The 20,525-nt window shown below is 50.6% G+C and overlaps 1 protein-coding gene across 1 annotated transcript; it reads right to left on the bottom strand.

The window, feature by feature from the left end:
• Positions 1-8,131: 8,131 nt before the first annotated feature.
• SPN (sialophorin) lies at positions 8,132-15,646 on the bottom strand. The gene is made up of 2 exons (XM_002826325.4): positions 15,577-15,646; positions 8,132-15,198 (listed from the first exon to the last, which is right to left on the bottom strand). Exon 2 carries the CDS (start codon positions 15,162-15,164, stop codon positions 13,962-13,964), a length of 1,203 nt encoding a protein of 400 aa, XP_002826371.3. The 5' UTR covers positions 15,165-15,198; positions 15,577-15,646; the 3' UTR covers positions 8,132-13,961.
• Between the last annotated feature and the right edge of the window lie 4,879 nt (positions 15,647-20,525).

Consider the following 20,525-nt stretch of genomic DNA (forward strand, 5'->3'; position numbering starts at 1 on the left):
CTCAGAAGCCCTGCCCCAGCCAGTGAAGGAGCCCGAGGCCCTGTTCTCACCCCACACCCAGCCCTCCTGGCCCTAACCCAGGGTCCAAGGCTGTGAATGTAAGTGTGTGCTCCCTGGTGAGGGCAGGCAGGCATTTTGGATGGTGTGCTGGGAAAATCATGGGCCCTGGACCTGGGTTCAAATCCTAACTCCATCCTTTTTGATCTCAAGTACCTTTTTACCTTTTTACCTTTTTCTGTGCCTCAGTTTCCTTAGCTTTAAAATGGCATAACAGGGCCGGGCACAGGGGCTCACGCCTGTAATCCCAGCACTTTGGGAGGCAGAGGCAGGTTGATCACCTGAGGTCAGGAGTTTGAGACCAGCCTGGCCAACATGGCGAAACCTCATCTCTACTAAAAATACAAAAATTAGCTGGGCATGGTGGCAGGCGCCTGTAATCCTAGCTGCTCAGGAGGCTGAGGCATGAGACTCACTCGAACCCCGGAGGTGGAGGTTGCAGTGAGTCGAGATCATGCCACTGCACTCCAGCCTGGGTGACAGAGTGAGACTCTGTCTCAAGATAAATAAATAAATTAATTAATTAATTTTAAAAACGGCAAAACAGGCAGGACGCAGTGGCTCACGACTGTAATCCCAGCACTTTGGGAGGCCGAGGCAGGTGGATCACGAGGTCAGGAGATCGAGACCATCCCGGCTAACATGGTGAAACCCTGTCTCTACTAAAAAAACAAAAAATTAGCCGGGTGTGGTGACGGGTGCCTGTAGCCCCAGCTACTCGGGAGACTGAGGCAGGAGAATGGTGTGAACCCGGGAGGTGGAGCTTGCAGTGAGCCAAGATCGCGTCACTGTACTCCTGGGCGACAGAGCGAGACTCTGTCTCAAAATACAAAACAAAACAAAAAAAACCGGCATAACAGGCTGGGCACAGCGACTCATGCCTGTAATCTCTGTGCTTTGGGAGGCCAAGGCAGGAGAATCGCTTGAGGCCAGGAGTTTGAGACCAGTGTGGGCATCATAGAGACATACAGAGATCCCATCTCTCCCAAAAAAAGAAAAAGAAATTAGCTAAGTACAGTGGTGCATACCTGTAGGCTGAGATGGGAGGACCACTTGAGCCCAGGAGTTCAAAGCTGCAGTGAGCCGTGATCGTGCCACTGCAGTCCAGCCTGAGTGACAGAGAGAGACCCTGTCTCTAAAGAAAAGAAAAAAAATTTAATGGCATAACATCTACCTCATGGGTTCAACTGAGAATCAATGGGAAAACTCTGCAAATGAAACAGAGTGGGAACTCACCTAATATCCACTTCCCTTCCCTTCCCTCTTTCCAAGGAACTTTAAGGGCACAGACAGCTTAGAGCCCAGCTTCTGAACCAGAAAGTGGGGAAACCACCAGTCACTGGGACTGGGACTTCAGGCAAGTTCCTGTCCAAGAACTGCCAGGGCCTTCCTTTCTTCTTCTTTTTTTTTTTTTTTTTTTTGATGGAGTTTCGCTCTTGTTGCCGAGGCTGGAGAGCAATGGCGTGATCTCGACTCACTGCAAACTCTGCTTCCCGGGGTCAAGCGATTCTCCTGCCTCAGCCTCCCGAGTAGCTGGGATTACAGGCATGCGCCACCACACCCGGCTAATTTTGTATATTTTTTTCAGTAGAGACGGGGTTTCTCCATGTTGGTCAGGCTAGTCTTGAGCTCCCGACCTCAGGTGATCCACCCGCCTCTGCCTCCCAAAGTGCTGGGATTACAGGCGTGAGCCACCATGCCAGGCCCAGGGCCTTCCTTTCTTCATTGGAAACCCTTCTTGCTACAGTTGCTCTGTAGGGACTGCTAGTCGCTAAATTCACTTGCATCTTCCCAGCCTTCTCCCTTTGCTTTCTCTGCCGCACCTGACTGCTGGGACTGTGGCTGGGGTGACGGATGGAGGCACCCAAGGCACAAAATGTAGGGAGGCCTCACCCTCCAGCTCACTTTTTTTTTTTTTTTTTGAGACAGGGTCTTGCTCTGTCACCCAGGCTGGAGTGCAGTGGCACAATCTTGGCCCACTACAACCTCCACGCCCCAGGCTCAAGTGAACCTCCTGCCTCAGCCTCCTGAGTAGCTGGAACTACAGGCATCTGCCACCATGCCCAGCTAATTTGTGTATTTTTAGTAGAGACGGGGTTTCACCATGTTGGCCAGGCTGGAGTCGGGCTCGCTTATCACCCCAGCACCTTGCTGGCCTTGATTCAGTCCTGAGCCTGTTTCTGAGGCTGCAGTGAGCTATGCAGTGAGCTTTTCTTTTCTTTAGAGACAGGATCTCCAAATGTCATTTTTCTCCTGGTTAATTTTTTTTTTGGATACAGGGTTTTGCTCTGTCACTCAGGCTTAAGTGGAGTGCAGTGGCCCAATCATAGCTCACTGCAGCCTCAAACTCCTGGCCCCAAGCCTCCTGAGTTGCTGGGACTGTATGTGCATGCCTCCACCCTAGGCTAATTTTTTATTTTTATTTTTTGTACAGATAGGATCTTGCTATGCTGCCCAGGCTGGTCTCAAACTCCTGGCTTCAGGTGATCCTCTTAAAGGCTCTTTTCTGTCTTTTGCAGGTGCTTCTTCCTACAACCAACCCTCAGATTTTGGTGTTGCTTCAGTGTGGCAGAGACTCTCTTTTCCTTCTGGGTGCCCTACTAAACTACATTTCCCAGCTTCCTCTGCACTGAGGCAGTCTTGTTCTGGCCAATGGAGTGTGAGCAAAAGATATTTCCAGACCTGACCCTAGAAGTCTTCACAGGATCCTACTCTGCCTCTCCCCTCCCATTAGCTGGTCAAAAGCAGAGCACTCCAAGGCCCTAGGAGGATGACAGAGCCACTAGATGGAACGAGACTCGGTCCCGGAATAACGCTGTGAAAGGTCATGCTCCAAATGTCAGGAATTGACTGTCACAAGAAGGAAAAAACTTCTTTTTAGTTATACCACTGAGATGTGGGGGCACTGTTTCTTACAGCAGTTAGCCTGCCTTGACTATTACACTCAGATTCTCTCTACAGCTCTCTTCTCAATCTACCCAGTGAATGATATAATTTATGTATCTATCCGTCTGTATCACTATTTATTTATTTATTTATTTTTATTTTTATTTTTTGAGACGGAGTCTCACTCTGTTGCCCAGGCTGGAATCCAGTGGCACAATCTCGACTAACTGCAACCTCTGCCTCCCGGGTTCAAGTGATTCTCCTGCCTCAGCCTCCCAAGTAGCTGGGATTACAGGCGCATGCCACCATGCCCAGCTAGTTTTTGTTATTTTTGGTAGAGATGGGGTTTCACCATGTTGTTCAGGCTGGTTTCAAACTCCTGACCTCAAGTGATACACCCACCCTAGCCTCCCAAAGTGCTGGGATTACAGCCTTGAGCCACTGCATCCAGCCGACTCTTAAATCTATATCTTTATCCTGAGTTCCCTCTCAAGCTCCAGGCCTCTACTCTGTTTTTGTTTTTGTTTTTGTTTTTGAAACAGGGTCTCACTGTGTCACCCAGGCTAGAGTGCATTGGCATGATCACAGCGCAAAGCAGCCTCAACCTATAGGGCTGAAGTGTTTCTCCTGCCTCACCCTCCTGAGTAGCTGGGACTACAGGTGAATGCCACCACGCCCATTGAACTTTTTTATTTTTAGTAGGGACAGGGTTTCGCCATGTTTAAAGGCTGAAGCAATTCTCCTGCCTCGGCCTCCCAAAGTGCTGGGATTACAGGTGTGAGCCACTGCACTTGGCCAATAAATCTATTTCAAACCCAACCTCTTTCACCTTCCAGACTGCCACTGTATCCAGCGTGGGCTAGAATAATATTATCATTTCACACTTCCTCAGAACATCCTCCTGGATGACCAGGTCAACTCAAAGGACAGAACTGGGCCAGGCACTGTGGCTTGTGCCTGTAATCCCAACAGTTTGGGAGGCTGAGGCAGGAGGATCGCTTGAGGCCAGGAGTTTGAGACCAGCCTGGGCAACAGAAATTTGTTTACGAAAATAAACAAATAAGGCTAGGCGTGGTGGCTCACACCTGTAATCCCAGCACTTTGGAAGACCAAGACAGGCAGATCACCTGAGGTCGGGAGTTTGAGACCAGCCTGGCCAACATGTTGAAACCTCGTCTCTACTAAAAATACAAAAATTAGCCAGGTGTGGTGGCGGGCGCCTGTAATCCCAGCTACTTGGGAGGCTGAGACAGGAGAATTGCTTGAACCTGGGAGGCAGAGGTTGCAATGAGCCAAGATCGCACCACTGCACTCCAGCCTGGGTGTCAGAAGCAAGACTCCGTCTCAAAAATAAATAAATAAGTAAATAAATAAAGCTATTCTTTGTACATGAATTTATTCATCCCTTCATTCAGTAAACACATACTAGGTAGCTACCGCATGCTGGGCCCTGGGCTCTGGAAACACAAAAAGGACACGTGGCCTTGGAGGGGCTCACACACTGGTGATGAGTGACACCCTCACATCTCTACAGCCGGGTTATTCATGCTGTCGCAAGGGGCGCTGCAGGAGTGGAGAAGGAACGAAAAGTCTGCGTGGGGTGGGGCAGTGAGGGCAGCTGCACAGAGCCCGTGACATTTGAGCTGAATCTTAATGGTTGAGGAAGAGTTGGCAGGAAGTCAAGGCGTTTATTGTGAGCCAGCTTGGGGCTGGCTTCAGGCAGAGCTCAGGCAACTCAGGGGGAGTTGGCGGTTCTCTCCAAGGCCAACGCAGAGCCTATACGGCTTACCTGGGACCCTGGTTCAGCTGGGCTGGTGATGGTGCAGTGCGGCAGGCAGGCTCTGAGCTCCAGACTGGGCTGAGCACACAGGCACCTGCTTGCAGCTCATTTTTGGGAGCAAGTTGATTGTCTCCAAAATAACCTGGGTTTCCATTGTCTAATGACCCTGCCCCAAACCTCCCAGAACTAGGTGGTCACCACTGGGTGGGCTCCTTAGCCTAAATAGCCTTTTAAGTTTTGAAGATTTTCTCTCTACTTTTGTTTGGGTCTGCTTTTGTTACTACTTTGGGAATTTAGAAACTTTTGATTATATTCTTCTCTCTCTTTTTTTTTTTGGAAGACAGGGTCTCACTCTGTTGCTCAGACTAGAGTGCAGTGGCAGTGGCACAATCATAGCTCACTGCAGCCTCGACCTCCCTGGTTCAAGCTGTCCTCCCACCCCAGCCTCCCAAGCAGCTGGGACTACAGGTGAGCATCACCAGGCCCAGGTAATTTTTTTCTTTTTTTGAGAGACGGGGTCTCGCTATGTTGGCCAGACTGGTCTCGAACTCCTGCGGTTAAGCAATCCTCTCACCTCAGCCTCCCAAAGTGCTGGGATTACAGGTGTGAGCCACTGCGACCTGTGTTGTTTTGTTGATAGTGTTGTGTGATCTGTCTCCTGCCACAGGAGTCTGAGCTTGGTGGCTCAGAGATGGGGTCTGTTTCTGTTCTGTTCCCTCTGCCCAAGGGCTGAGGGCTCAGAGCTCACAGGAGTCACCTCTACCCGCAGCCCTCAGGTAGCCCGTCCTCCCTTCCCCGGCTTCTCCTTCCCACTTGAACATGGTCAAGGGTCAGAAATGGGGATGCAGGCCAGGCGCGGTGGCTCACGCTTGTAATCCCAGCACTTTGAGAGGCTGAGGCGGGAGGATCACTTGAGCCCAGCAGTTCAAGATCAGCCTAGGCAACATGGTGAGAACCCATCTGTACAAAAAATACAAAAATTAGCTGGGTGCCGTGGTGTGTGCCTGTAGTCTCAGCTACTTGGAAGGCTGAGGTGGGAGGATCACTCGAGCCCAGGAGGCGGAGGTTGCAATGGGCCGAGATCGCACCACTGCACTCCAGCGTCAGCAACAGAGGAAGACCTTGTCAGAAAGAAAGAAAGAGAGAGAGAGAGGGAGGGAGGGAGGGAGGGACGGAGGAAGGAAGGAAGGAGAGAAAAAGCGGGTGGAAATGTACATTTTCAGAAATGGAATGTCCTTAGAACCATATATTAGGGCCCATTTCCTGTCTGCAAAAGCGAACTCCATTCACAGATTTCTCAAGACCTTCCCCATCCAAATCTTGCCATCTGGATTTTTCACTTTGGATGACAAGGCTTTATTTGTAAACATGATCTTAATGTGTACTTTTGAGGAAAAAAAAAGGAAACATTTTAAAGTATAAGATGAAATATAATACAGTGCGTGTGTGTGTGTGTGAATTCTGTTATTTAAGACTGCTGGCCAGGCGCAGTGGCTAATGCCTGTAATCCCAACACTTTGGGAGGGTGAGGCGGGTGAATCACCTAAGGTCAGGAGTTCAAGACCAGCCTGGCCAACATGGTGAAACCCCATCTCTACCAAAAATACAAAAATTAGCCGGGCATGGTGGCATGTGCTTATAGTCCCAGCTACTCGGGAGGCTGAAACAGGATAATCACTTGAACCCGGGAGGTGGAGCCGAGATTGCGCTACTGCACTCTAGCCTGGGGAACAGAGCAAGACTTTGACTCAAAAAAAAAAAGAAAAGAAAAGAAAAAAAAGGAAAATCTTCAATGTGCTGATAATTAACTTTTGCAAAACAAGAAAAAATGTTATTTTACTGTCTGGAAAAAATAAATATTTTGAACATGTTAAACTACCCTTCTTCACCTCTCACCTCCAAATAAAGTGCGTGGCATATTTAGGGAGCAACAGGAATGTGATGGGGCTGGATAGCATAGACTGTACCAAGGGCTGACCGGGCAGGGGTGGTCAGAGGACAGATAGGGCCAGGTCCCGAGGGTCTTCTATGCCACGCTAAGGAAGGAGTGTTCCACCCTGACAGCCTTGGGGATACAGGAATATCACCTAGACAGAGCAGCATTTTATTTTATTTTTTAATTTTATTATTATTATATTTTGAGACTGGGTGCCACGCAGGCTGGAGTGCAGTGGTGTGATCATGACTCACTGCAGTCTGGACCTCTTGGGCTCAAGTGATCCTCCTACCTCATCCTCCTGAGTAGCTGGAACTACAGGTGTGTGCCACGATATCCAGATTTTTTTTTTTTTTTTTTTTTTGAGACGGAGTCTCATTCTGTCACCCAGGCTGGAGTGCAATGGCGCGATCTTGGCTCACTGCAACCTCCATCTCCTGGGTACCAACAATTCCCCCGCCTCAGCCTCCCAAGTAGCTGGGACTACAGGTGCACACCACCACGCCCAGCTAATTTTTGTACTTTCAGTAGAGATGGGGTTTCACCATGTTGGCCAGGCTGGTCTCGAACTCCTGACCTCAGATGATTGGCCCCCTCAGCCTCTCAAAGTGTTGGGATTACAGGCGTGAGCCACTGCGCCCGGCCCATAGTGACCTTTTAGAAGGGCCCCTGGGACCATCACCAGCAGAGAGTGGAAGGAAATCAAAGGGGAAGTGTCAATAGGATCCCGGTGAGGTGCGATGAGGACTGAAGAGAAGGAAGGGATGCAAGGGCCGTGGAAGAAGAGCCAGGGACTTGGCACCTGGAGAGCAGGAATGGGGAAAGAGTGGGGCTGCACGGTGGTCCTAAGGCATTTTGCCTGGGCCACCAGAACAATGCTACTCACCACTCTGGGGACTGGAAGAGAGAAGAAGAGCAGACTTAGGTGTGTTGATTTCACCACTACTTCCAGAATGCAATTCAAACTCTCAGCAGAGCACTGTGGCTCACGCCTGTAATCCCAGCACTTTGGGAGGCCAAGGCAGGCTGATCACGAGGTCAGGAGATCGAGACCATCCTGGCTAACATGGTGAAACCCTGTCTCTACTAAAAATACAAAAAAATTAGCCAGGCATGGTGGCGGGCGCCTGTGGTTCCAGCTACTCAGGAGGCTGAGGCAGGAGAATGGCATGAACCCGCGCCACTGCACTCCAGCCTGGGTGACAGGGCGAGACTCCGTCTCAAAAAACAAAAACAAAAACAAACCTCAGAACTCAATTCAAACTCTTGAACTTTTCATAGCACGGCTCCAACCTCCACTTGCAGCCTCATCCCCCACCACTCTCCTCAAACCAGACACCCCCAGGCCACCCCCTTGAACACCTTTTGACCACTATTTTTTCATATTGTAAAAGTAACAGATATTTATTGTATGAAATTCGGAAAATACAGAAGAGCATAAACAAAATAAAAATCACACATAAACTCACCACTTTGGAGATAAGCATGGAAAACATTTGCGATGGGTCCTTTGTTTCCCTATAAGTGCAAATATGGTTGGGAATTTTTATTACAAAACTAAAATCATATGTATTACAGAGGAGTAACTTGCTTTTTTCCCCACTTAACATTATATTGCTGGTATTTTCCAAAGTCATTACATAATTTTCAAAAACATGATTTTTAGTGACTATAAGTTCAATAAGCCATTTACAGTTATTTTCATAACTAATATATTTAATCTTATACCATATTATACATTTTATTTTTTTTACTTTTTTTCCAAGACGGAGTCTTGCTCTGTCGCCCAGACTAGAGCGCAGTGACACGATCTCGGCTCACTGCAACCTCTGCCTCCTGGTTTCAAGCAATTCTTCTGCCTCAGACCCCCAAGTAGCTGGGATTACAGGTGCATGCCACCACGCCTGGCTAATTTTTGTATTTTTAGTAGAGACGGGGTTTCACCATGTTGGCCAGGCTGGTTTCAAACGGGCCTCATGATCTGACTGCCTCAGCCTCCCAAAGTGCTGGGATTACAGGTGTGAGCCACCACGCCTGGCCATTTTCTTTCTTTTGAGACAGAGTCTCACACTATTGCCCAGGCTGGAGTGCAGTGGCATGATCACAGCTCACTATAGCCTCAAACTCCCGGGCTCAAGCAATCTTCCCTGCCTCAGCCTCTTGAGTAGCTGGTACCACAGGCGCACACCACTACACCTGGCTAATTTTTCATATTTCAAATTTTTTGTAGAGATAGGGGTCTCGCTATGTTGCCCAGGCTGGTCTCCAACTCCTGACCTCAGGTGATCTGCCCGCCTCAGCCTCTTATAGTGCCACCACATAGCCACTGCACCCAACTATTTTCTTATTGTTTCTTGCTCTATCTCCTTTTTTTTTTGAGATGGTGTTTTTTACTTGTCGCCCAGGCTGGAGTGCAATGGCGCGATCTCGGCTCACTGCAACTTCCACCTCCTGGGTTCAAGCAATTCTCCTGCCTCAGCCTCCCAAGTAGCTGGGATTACAGGCTCCCGCCACCACACCCAGCTAATTTTTTGTATTTTGAGACGGGGTTTCACCATGTTGGTCAGGCTGGTCTTGAACTCCTGACCTCAGATCATCCACCTGCCTCGGCCTCCCAAAGTGCTGGGATTACAGACGTTGAGCCACCACACCCGGCCTGCTCTATCTCCTTTTTTTGTTTTCCTTTTTAGTCTTAAAATATCCACTGCTTCTTTTGCTTTGCTTTTTCCTCCAGAAAATTAAAAGACATCTATTGTCGGGCACAGTGGCTCACGCATGTAATCCCAGCACTTTGGGAGGCCGAGGCATACGGATCAGCAGAGGTCGGGAGTTCAAGACCAGCTTGACCAACATGGTGAAACCCCATCTCTACTAAAAATACAAAATTATCCGGGCTGGGTGGTGCATGCCTGTAATCCCAGCTACCTGGGAGGCTGAGGCAGGAGAATTGTTTGAACCCAGGAGGCGGAGGTTCTGGTGAGCCGAGATCACGCCATTGCACTCCAGCCTGAGTAACAAGAGTGAAAACTCCATCTCAAAAAAAAAAAAAAAAAGACAACTATTTCACGTTTGTTCAAAAAAGACTCTGCACTGAACTGCTCCACTTTAAAAAAAATATATATATATATGTTTACTTTTTGTAGACACGGGGTCTCACTATGTTGCCCAGGCTGGCCTCAAACTCCTGGCTTCAAGCAGTCCTCCTGCCTCAGCTTCTCGAGTAGCTGGTACTACAGGCACGCACCACCACGCCTGGCTAATTTTTTATGTTTTTGTAGAGACAGGGTCTTTCTGTGTTACCCAGGCTGGTCTTGAACTCCTAGCCTCAAGCAATCCTCCCTGCTCTGCCTCCCAAAGTGCTGGGATTACAGGCATGAGCCACTGCACTGGATCTGCTCCACTTTTTTTTTTTTTTTAATTATGCATTTCCACCTGCTATCCCCTCTGCTGGGAATGCCTTTTCCTTTTCCCAGCTTTGCAAAATCCTTCCCAGCCTTCAAATATCTGAGGCAAGCCTGGGCACAGTGGCTCACACCTATAATCCCAGTATTTGGGAAAGCTTAGGTGGGAGGACCACTTGAGCCCAGGAGTTCAAGACCAGCCTACCAGCCTGGGCAACACAGCAAGACCCTGTCTGTACAAATTAAAAATAAAAAAAAAAAATTAGCTGGGCATGTTGGTGCACACCTGTGATCCCAGCTACTTGGGAGGCCCAGGAGGTTGAGGCTGTGGTGAGCTATGATTGCACCACGCACTCTAGTTTGGATGACAGAATGAGACCTCATCTCAAAAGAAAGAATCTCTGAGGCGTCATCTCATTCATTCATTCATTCATTCATTCATTCATTCATTCAAATGCATATTCATGGAGGATCTGCCACATGCCAGGCACAGCAGCCACCAGAAATGAAGCAGTGGCTGGGTGCAGTGGCTCATGCCTATAGTCCCAGCATTTTGGGAGGCTGAGGCAGGTGGATCTCTTGTGCCCAGGAGTTTGAGACCAGCCGGGACAACATGGTGAAACCCCATCTCTACAAAAAATACAAAAATTAGCCAGGTGTGGTGGTGCTCATATGTAGAAAACAATAAAAATAATTTTTAAAGAAAGGAATCAAGCAGTGGATATGACAAAGGCCACGACACACTCTCAGGTGAAGCCTTCCAACCTTTCCCCAGGGCAATCTGAGTCCTTCTGCTCAGCCACTGGAATCTCTTCCTCAAAGTCTCCCTTGCCGCAGTACACATGCACGTGCGAACATACATGCACACACACATGCGCACACGCAGACACACATGCGCACACATACACACACAGGCACATGCACGCACGCACATGCACATGTACACACATACTCGTGTGCACACACGCATGGCTTGGAAGGCTTCACCTGAGAGTTATGAATACACCATTTTCCTTGGTGCATTCATAACACTCTGTTTGTGCCTCTCTTTTATTTTTTATTTTTATTTTTATTTTTTGAGACAGTCTCACTTTGTCACCCAGCCTGGAGTACAGTGGCACGATCCCGGCTCACTGCAACCTCCGCCTCCAGGGTTCAAGCAATTCTCCAGCCTCAGCCTCCTAAGTAGCTGAGATTACAGGAGCATGCCACCACGCCCGGCTAACTTTTGTATTTTTAGTAGAAACGGGGTTTCATCATATTGGCCAGGCTGGTCTCAAACTCCTGACCTCATGATCTGCCCGCCTTGGCCTCCCAAAGTGCTGAGATTACAGGCGTGAGCCACCGCACCTGGCCTGTGCCTCTCTTTTAACACTTATATTTTGATATTTTCTGGATTGTGAAAGCCCTGTTGGGTGCCTTCCTTTCCCGTACTACCTCTCTTTTCAGGATTCGCCCAGGACCTGACTAAAACCAGTCCTGGCTTAGAAAACAACCATATCTGTCAAAGGAAAGGGAGGTGGAGCTGAGGACAGTGATGTTCAGTGACAGTATTTTTTAAACCTGATATGGGGGCACTTATTTTAACAACTCTAAGACAACAGTGTCTCTAAGGGATTTTGGACGTGGCCTCTGTCATTCTGCAGCTGCAGTGAGTCCAAATAACAATCAGAAAAGGCCACCAGATGCAGCCCAGTGGGTGCCCAGCCTGGCTGGTAGAAGCCGGTTCCATCCCAGCTCAGTTCTTCCCACCCACTAAGCAAGCCCCTTCCCGCCCCCTCCCTCCCTCTCCTCTCCCACTGCACGAGGCCATCCCCCACCTGACCCTTTCCCCCATCTCCTGCCCAGGCCACAGAGCAGGGCTGTCACACTCACATGCCTCCCCTGTCTTTTTTTGCAGGTCAACCTGTCTGCTCTCAGCCACCGCAAGCTCTAACTCAACAACTTCCTCTTTGAAAATTTCCTCTTTGTCCTAGGGAAATACCAACTGCCCTGGCCCATGTGTGCTCCTAGGCTGTAGCCTGGGCTGGTCTCAAAGGCAGCACCATTGAGTTCTCACCTCTCCACCCAGGCCCCGCAGGGGAAGTCCCTGACTCCAGGCCCCCCCCTTCACTCACTCTCACTGGTTCCTCTTGGAGGATGGAAGGGGCTCAGCCCCTGGGATGGAAGAGGAGACACAGACAAACTAAACCTGGAAACGTGCAGTGGGGAAGCGCCAGCAAGACCAGTCCCCGCAACCAGGGCAAACCCCTCTCCCCCTGCCTCTGTTCGTGGGAGAGCGCGCACGTGTGTGTGTGTGTGTGTGTGTGTGTGAGAGAGAGAGAGCACATGCATGTGTACTGCAGAAAGGGAGACTTCAAGGAAGGGATTACCATGGCTGAGCTGAAGAACTCACATTTGGGTCACACATACGATGTTTCTACGAAGCCTGGCTTTCTTTTTCTTTTCTTTTTTGAGACAGGGTCTTGCTCTGTTGCTCAGGCTGAAGTGCAGTGGTGCAATCACAGCTCACTTCAGACTCGAACTCCTGGGCTCAAGCAATCCTCCTGCCTCAACTTTCCAAAGTGCTGGGATTAAAGGCACCAGCCACTGCACTCACCCTGGCATTCTGTATGGGGCTACAGACAGAGTTAGATTTTCTGCTATGTCCACCCCGTCAGAGCAAAGATGACACGCATGTTCTCAGCAGTCCCTGTGTCCCCCATGCTCAGGTTGACCCTCTTCAGTCTCTGCACCACTTCCCACCCCCACACCGTCTGTACCCACAACTACCCCTCCCAAGCATCGCCAAATCCTCAGCTCTTGCACACAAACCACACCCACGAGTGGACGCACGCAGGCACTGGGGTTTCTGAGAACTACATCCAGCCAGAAACTCGGAGGAGAAACCGTGAGGCCTCTGGCTGCCTCTGTCCATGGATGGGGAGAGTGTGGTGGCGTGGGCCAGGGCCAGCCTAGAGTCCATGTGCCCTGGGAAAGATCACAGGCCCGCCTGAGAGCATGGGCCGGTGGCCCCACCCAGCCATGCTCCAGGCCGGCCTGGGGGGCCCAGAGCTAAAGGTGGTTGCGGGCTGCCCAGGTTCCACAGCCCTTGCAGCTACAGGGCAAGGGTGCTTTACAAAGTTAATCCTAGGAGGGAGTTTGCCGGGTTCTCTTGTCCTTCTTCTTCCCAGACTCTGGTCAACCGAGGGTGGGGTCTGGGGGAAAAGGAGAAGTCTCAAAGAAATCACAGGTGAGATAAGTTTGGCCGGTGGAGACTCAGCAGCCGTTTCCAGGAACAAGACAGGGGGAAATGGTGATGGAGATAAATAGGGGTGGATGAGGAGGGTTTATTCATTCAGTCCACAGACGTCGAGAGGTGCCAGCCCTGCCCTGCCCTGCCCAGGTGCTAGTTGCAGGTGCTGGGTGAGGATGCCAGCAGGAAATCCAGGGCTGAGAAGCCTGATGAGGATTCAGAATGAAGAGGCGGGTGAGGAGGCAAGGCGCGGTGGCTCATGTCTGTAATCTCAGCACTTTGGGAGGCCGAGGCAGGTGGATCACCTGAGGTCAGGAGTTTGAGACCAGCCTAGCCAACATGGTGAAACCCCGTCTCTACCAAAAATACAAAAAAGCAGCTGGGCATGGTGGTGGGTGCCTGTAATCTCAGTTACTCGGGAAGCTGAGGCAGGAGAATCGCTTGAACTTAGGAGGCAGAGGTTGCAGTGAACTGAGATCGTGCATTGCACTCCAGCCTGGGTGACAAAGCGAAACTCTGTCTCAAAAGAAAAAAAAAAAGAGAGATTCGGGTGAGGATCGGGGTGCCGGGTGGAAACGTGGGAGCGAGGGGGAAGGGTGATGGTGAGAGGGAAGCTGCTGGAGGCTGGCTGAGATTCCAGCCTCCAGCCTCACTATTCACCAGCACTTAAGGGGCAGCCCCGTCTCCCCCTTCGGGCTCATCAGGAGCTGGGGCATCCACAGCCCCATCCTCGCTGGCCACCAGCGGCTCCTCCTCCCCTTTGAGGCTGGGGTCTGACCCAGACTTCAGCTCCTCCATCGCCAGGGAGCCCTGGCGAGACTTCCGTCTGCCAAAGAAAGTGGTGAGCGTGGGCCGCCGGCCAGACCCCTCCCCATCGGAGACCCCAGAGCCCTTGTCGCCCCCGGACCCTCCCACGGTCACTGTCACAGCCCCCTCCTCAGGGACCTGGGCTGGCCCAGCCCAGGCGTCCACCACCCCGTTACGCTTGCCGCCTCTGCTCAGCACGAGGGCCCCAGTCCGCCGCTTCTGCCGCCGGCGCCACAGCAGGAGCAGAGCCACGAGGACTATGACCGCCAGCAGGGCCACAAGCACAGCCACCGGCAGCATGCCTCCTGAGTTCTCATCTGGGTTCCGGAAGGGCACAGTGCTTGCGTTGGTGGAGGTCGCTGGAGTCATCATCGTGGATAGTTTTACGCTAGAGACCTGGGGTCCACTGGCCCCGCTGGAGGGCTCCAGAGAGCCAGTTGTCATGGTAACAGGGGGTCCAGTGGTCCCAATGGAGGTCTCCAGAGAGTCAGTTGCCATGGTAACAGGGGGTCCAGAAGTGCCTTTGGAAGTCTCCAGAGAGACAGTTGCCATGGTAAGAGGGGGTCCAGAGGTGCCTCTGGAGGTGTCCAGAGAGCTAGCTGCCGTGGTAACAGGGGCTCCACTGGTCCTACTGGAGGTTTCCGGAGAGTTCATTGTTATGGTTCCACTTGTCATGGTGTAGGATCCTAGAGAGTTTGCTGTTATGGGAACAGCAGGATGACTGGTTGCATGAGGGGTTTCCTGGGGCACTGATGACGTCTTGACGGAAACTTCCTGGAAGGTTGCTGGCCCAGGTAAAGGGGAACCAGTGCTGGCACCAATGGAAGTCCAAAGAGGGGATCCCTCATTGATGGAAGTTGAGGGAGGTAGGGCTGAGGTCTGGTCCCCAGTGCTGTTGGCCTTAGGGTCACTTGTTATTGAAGTGGTGTACATCTGTGAGCTCAGGGCCTCGCTAGTAGAGACCAAAGGCTCTCCAGCGGTGGGTGTCTGCACAGCCGTCGTGCTCCCCAGAGCGTCTGGGCTTACCACCAGCACCCCAAGGAGGAGAATAAGCGCGGCCATTTCCAGGCAAACAGGCAGGAGCAAGAGCTGGGACCTGCAGGTGGGCAGCCAGAGAAGCAGAACACGCGGGAGTTGCCGGAGGACCTAGCCGGGCCTCCCCTCTGCCCACTTCCCTGCCAACGGCCAGGCCCAACCTGCGGTTTAACGGTTTTTTCCATGCTGGCTTTTACTGTTATCAGAAATGACAGAGGAACAGATGCTGGCAGCTCCCCCATCAGCCCCATCCCGAGGCTCCCTCGAGACTCAGCAGCTTGGACTCCAGCAGTGACCACCCCCTCCTGGCCTTCCCTGACCCTGTGCAACCCAATGGTTCCCAATCTCTTCCCATCATAACCTGTCAGAGTCTTTTCAAGCCACAGGCACATTCCCAGGCCCACTGAGGCCCCTTCCCCACCAAGTCTCACCCTCTTACCAGCTCGGCTGATAAGGACGCAGCGCTGGGGCCAGGTCACTCCACCACCTCCCGAGGCTGGGGCAAGACTGGGAAGGACAGGGCCCCAAGGGGAAAGGAAGTGGGCCCTGGCTCCACCCACCCCACCCACCCCTCCATCCTGCCCCACCCGCCTGCTCCCACAGCTGCTGGGCGAAGACAGCACCATCACCTGCTCCTTCAGGGGCCAGCGGGGTGCCTGGGGGTCTGGGGCTCACCTGAGGGAGGCAGGGAAGCGTGGGATCCGGAATCTAGATTCCTGGCTCTTGGCTGAGGAATGGGATGGAAGGGGTGATGCTAGGGAGGGCTGGGCTCAGAGGTGGGTGGTGGGAATGTGAGCCTGAGAACTCAACGGTGCAGAGGAGGAGGTGGGAGGGGAGGGTGGTTTCCTTTGCATTTGTGGTCCCCAAGCTGTTAGGCCAGGAGCTGAGTGGCGCCATTTCCTGCCCTCAGAGCTCCCAGGAAGTAGCAGGGCAAGAGGAAGCCCCCGAGTCTGGCTGGGGGCCGTGAAAACCTTTGCAGGCTGGTGAGCTCTTGACTCTGTCCCGGGAGCTGGGGGTCACCACAGTGGCCCCCACTTACAGAGGCTTGGCTAAACCAGGGTGGTTCCTACACACTGCATATGCTAGGACCTTATTTCTGCAAACTAGTAAAGATGTGGGAATCTTTTTTTGTTTTTTTTTTTTTTTTTTAGGTGGAGTTTAGTGCAATGGCATGATCTCGGCTTGGCTCAGCACAACATCTCCCTCCCAGGTTCAAGCGATTCTCCTGCCTCGGCCTCCTGAGTAGCTGGGATTACAGGCTTGCACCACTGTGCCCAGCTAATTTTGTATTTTTAGTAGAGACGAGGTTTCTCCATGTTGGTCAGGCTGGTCTCGAACTCCTGACCTCAGGTGATCCATCCGCCTCAGCCTCCCCAGGTGCTAGGATTATAGGCGTTAGCCACCGCGCCTGGCCAGATGTGGGAATCTATATGGAAAACCGTCTGGAAAGATATCTACTAAGGGATTCACCTAATTGTCTTTGGATAGGTGAGAGTAGGAGGTGGGGGTATTTTCTTCTTTGAATGGTTCCCATTTCCCGACTTTCCTCTAATTAGCAAGCTTTGACTCTTGGTTTGTGTATGTTTTTGGTTTTTGTTCTTGAAAAACGAAAATCAGTCCCGGGTGTGGTGATACATTATGCTGGCGGTCCCAGCCAAAGTGGGAGGACCTCCTGAGCCCAAGAGTTTGAAACCAGCCTGGGCAACATAGCAAAACTCCTATCACGAAAAAAATAAATAAATAATTTTTTAAAATCAAAACTGATTTGTATATTTTAAGAGCAACATGTGCACAATAGAAGATTCTTACAGGCCCGTGGGACTGTGCCCTTTCTACAAGCTGATGAGTTTGTCTGACCCAAAGACATGAGACTCCTGGGTGAGAGCCGCAGGAATTAATTGCTCACACCGAGCAACAGCAGCGTGATGTTTGCATCAGTTCCCCTTACCCCAAGTCCCACGGGGGCAACATGGAAGGGCCCAGACTGACACTGCGCACACAGTGGGCCTGCACCGCAGCCATAGAGCTCTGAGCTTGAGAGATTCCCCTCCTCTAGGGCCCCTGGTAAGCCCATTTCCCACAGGGAGATGTGTCTTCATCCCTCGGGGGTGCTCACTGTAAACACAGCACTGGGAAATGGCTTGAGTACAAAGTATTCAGAGGCTGAGCGTGGTGGTTCACGCCTGTAATCCCAGCACTTTGGGAGGCTAAGGCAGCCTGATCACTTGAGGTCAGGAGTTCGAGACCAGCCTGGCCAACATGCTCTCTTTTCTGCACACAGTGGCCCAGAAAGGTAACGGGGTGCCCATTCTGCAGGGGGGTGAGGGACACGGGAGCAAAGGAGTATAGACTAGAGGGCTGCAGCATCAGGCCCAACAGACTTCCTGTCCTACCACCACCATCTTCCAGCTGCATAATCTTGAACAAGTCACATAACTTCTCCAATGCCCTAGGACCGCCACCTTCTTCATCAAGTGACTGCAAGAATTAAATGAGATAATGTTAAGTGCACAGAAAAGCAGCTACCAGCACGGGACTCTGGGTTCCTGTCCTACCTCTTGCACTCTGGCAAGTGCCTTAAGCTCTTTATCCCTCTGTTGCTTTGTATAAAATGGGGATAATTATGGTAATACCACATAGTTTGTTTTGATGATTAAGAGTTAATACATATAAACGGCTGGGCACGGTGGCTCATGCCTGTAAGCCCAGCACTTTGGAAGGCCGAGGCAGGCGGATCACCTGAGGTCAGGAGTTCGAGACCAGCTTGGCCAACATGGTGAGATCCCACTTCTACTAAAAATACAAAAATTAGCTGGGCATGGTGGCGGGCGCCTATAATCCCAGCTACTCGGGAGGCTGAGGCACGAGAATCACTTCAACCCAGGAGGCGGAGGTTGCAGTGAACAGAGATTGTGCCACTGCACTCCAGCCTGGGCAACAGAATGAGACTCCAACTCAAAAAAAAAAAAAAAAAAAGTGCTCAGGACCTGGCATTCTTGATACACCCAATATATCAGACAAAAAGGCTCCATACCCATCACCTCCAGACAAACATTCCTGACAGCGTCTGTGTCTACACAAGCATGTATTCATCCATTTTAGTGTTTGCATTTTTCCTTTGTTACTGAACAATGCTTTGGGAACACACACACATATATAACAGTTGCATAATATTCCATGGCATACACTATAATTTTTTTTTTTTTTTTTGAGATAGAGTCTTGCTCTGTCACCCAGGCTGGAGCGTAGTGTCTCAATCTCAGCTCACTGCAACCTCCGCCTCCCAGGTTCAAGCAATTCTCCTGCCTCAGCCTCGCAAGTAGCTGGGACTACAGGCACATGCCACTACACCCAGCTAATTTCTGTATTATTAATAGAGACAGGGTTTCACCGCATTAGCCAGGATGGTCTCGACCTCCTGATCTTGTGATCCGCCCACCTCAGCATCCCAAAGTGCCGGGATTACAGGCATGAGCCAACGCGCCCGGCCAGAAATACACTATATTTTATTTATTTATTTATTTTTAAATTAATTTATTTTTTTGAGACGGAGTCTCACTGTGTCGCCCAGGCTGGAGTGCAGTGGCGTGATCTCGGCTCACTGCAAGCTCTGCCTCCCTGGTTCAAGCCATTCTCCTGCCTCAGCCTCCCGAGTAACTGGGACTACAGGCGCCCGCCACCATGCCCGGCTAACTTTTTTTTTTTTTAGTAGAGACAGGGTTTCACCATGGTCTCGATCTCCTGACCTCATGATCCACCTGCCTCGGCCTCCCAAAGTGCTGGGATTATAGGCGTGAGCTACCGTGCCCGGCCGAAATAACTATATTTTAAATATTCCCTACGGATGAATGTTGTTTTCCAACATTTCATTATTACTAACTGCTGCAGTAAATACCCTAGTTTATTTTACTATAATGATTATGTATTTCTGTTTTAACAAGACAGAAAAAAGAAGAAAAGAAAGAGGTAGAGTGAAAGAGAAGGAGAGAAGGAAGGAAGGAAGGAAGGAAGGAAGGGGAAAGAAAAGAAACCAGGTTCACGCAGTGGTTCACTCCCGTAATCCCAGTGCTTTGAGTCTGGGGCTGTACCCTACCTCCTGCCTCCAGAGGTAGGAGGATCACTTGAAGCCAGGAGTTCAAGGCTTGCCTGGCCACATAGTGAGACCCTCATCTCTACCAAAAAAGAAAAAGAAAAGAACCCATTCCACAGTCAGACATCTAGGAGGCTATTTCAATCTTCTGCTATTGCAAATAGAAGAGCAAGAATAATTGGCTGCAAAGTAATTGGAACTTACTTTTTTTTTTTTTTTTTTCTGAGACAGAGTCTCACTCTGTTGCCCAGGCTGGAGTGCAGTGGCATGATCTCGGCTCACTGCAACCTCTGCCTCCTGGGTTAAAGCAATTTTCCTGCCTCAACCTCCCGAGTAGCTACCACACCCAGCTAATATTTTGCTATGTTGTCTAGCTGGTCTCGAACCCTTGGACTCAAGCAGTCCACCCACCTTGGCCTCCCAAAGTGCTGTGATTACAGGAGTGAGTCACTGCACCCAGCCTACAGTTTTTAATTGTAGAAAATAGACAGAAATGTTGTAAGAATGTACAAGATTCTCAACCTTTAAAAAAACACTAAGGCAAAATTCATTTTTGACAAAGTTATCATTTCAACCAAATTGTTACTGCTATTGGCAAAGCTGTCTGTTCCCCAGGCCAAATGTTGGGCCCCAACTCTGAGGAAAGCTGCGAGGATGTGGATGGGTCCAAACTCCAGCCTGATGCACTCAAGAAATGGGGTCTGACCAAGACAGACTATAGGCTCGGGGTGGAGGGAAAGATAATGAAAATATGAACAAGAGGTGATTGTTGCCTGCAAATCATCACAGAAGAGCAATACTTAGGCTGGGCATGGTGGCTCACTCCTGTAATCCCAGCACTTCGGGAGCCAAAGACAGGAGGATTGCTTGAGCCCAGGAGTTGAGGACCAACCTGGGCAACAGACAGAGAACCCCATCTCTATTTTATTGTTTTAATTAAAAGAAAAAAGAGGCTGGGTCAGTGGCTCACGCCTGTAATCCCAACACTTTGGGAGGCTGAGACGGGAGGATCACCTGAGGTCAGGAGTTCGAGACCAGCCTGACCAAAATGGTGAAACTCCGTCTCTACTAAAAAATACCAAAAAATTAGCCGGGTGTGGTGATGGGCGCTGGTAGTCCCAGCTAATCGGGAGGCTGAGGCAGGAGAATCGCTTGAACCTGGGAGGCAGAGGTTGCAACGAGCTGAGATCACGCCACTGTACTCCAGCCTTGGCAAAAGAGTGAGACTTTGTCTCGGAAAAAAAAAAAAAAAGAAAAGAAAATGAGTTCATACTGATTCTGAAAATATTAAAGAGAGA

Source organism: Pongo abelii, chromosome 18 (assembly GCF_028885655.2).
Source record: "Pongo abelii isolate AG06213 chromosome 18, NHGRI_mPonAbe1-v2.0_pri, whole genome shotgun sequence".
Classification (NCBI taxonomy): Eukaryota; Metazoa; Chordata; class Mammalia; order Primates; family Hominidae; genus Pongo; species Pongo abelii.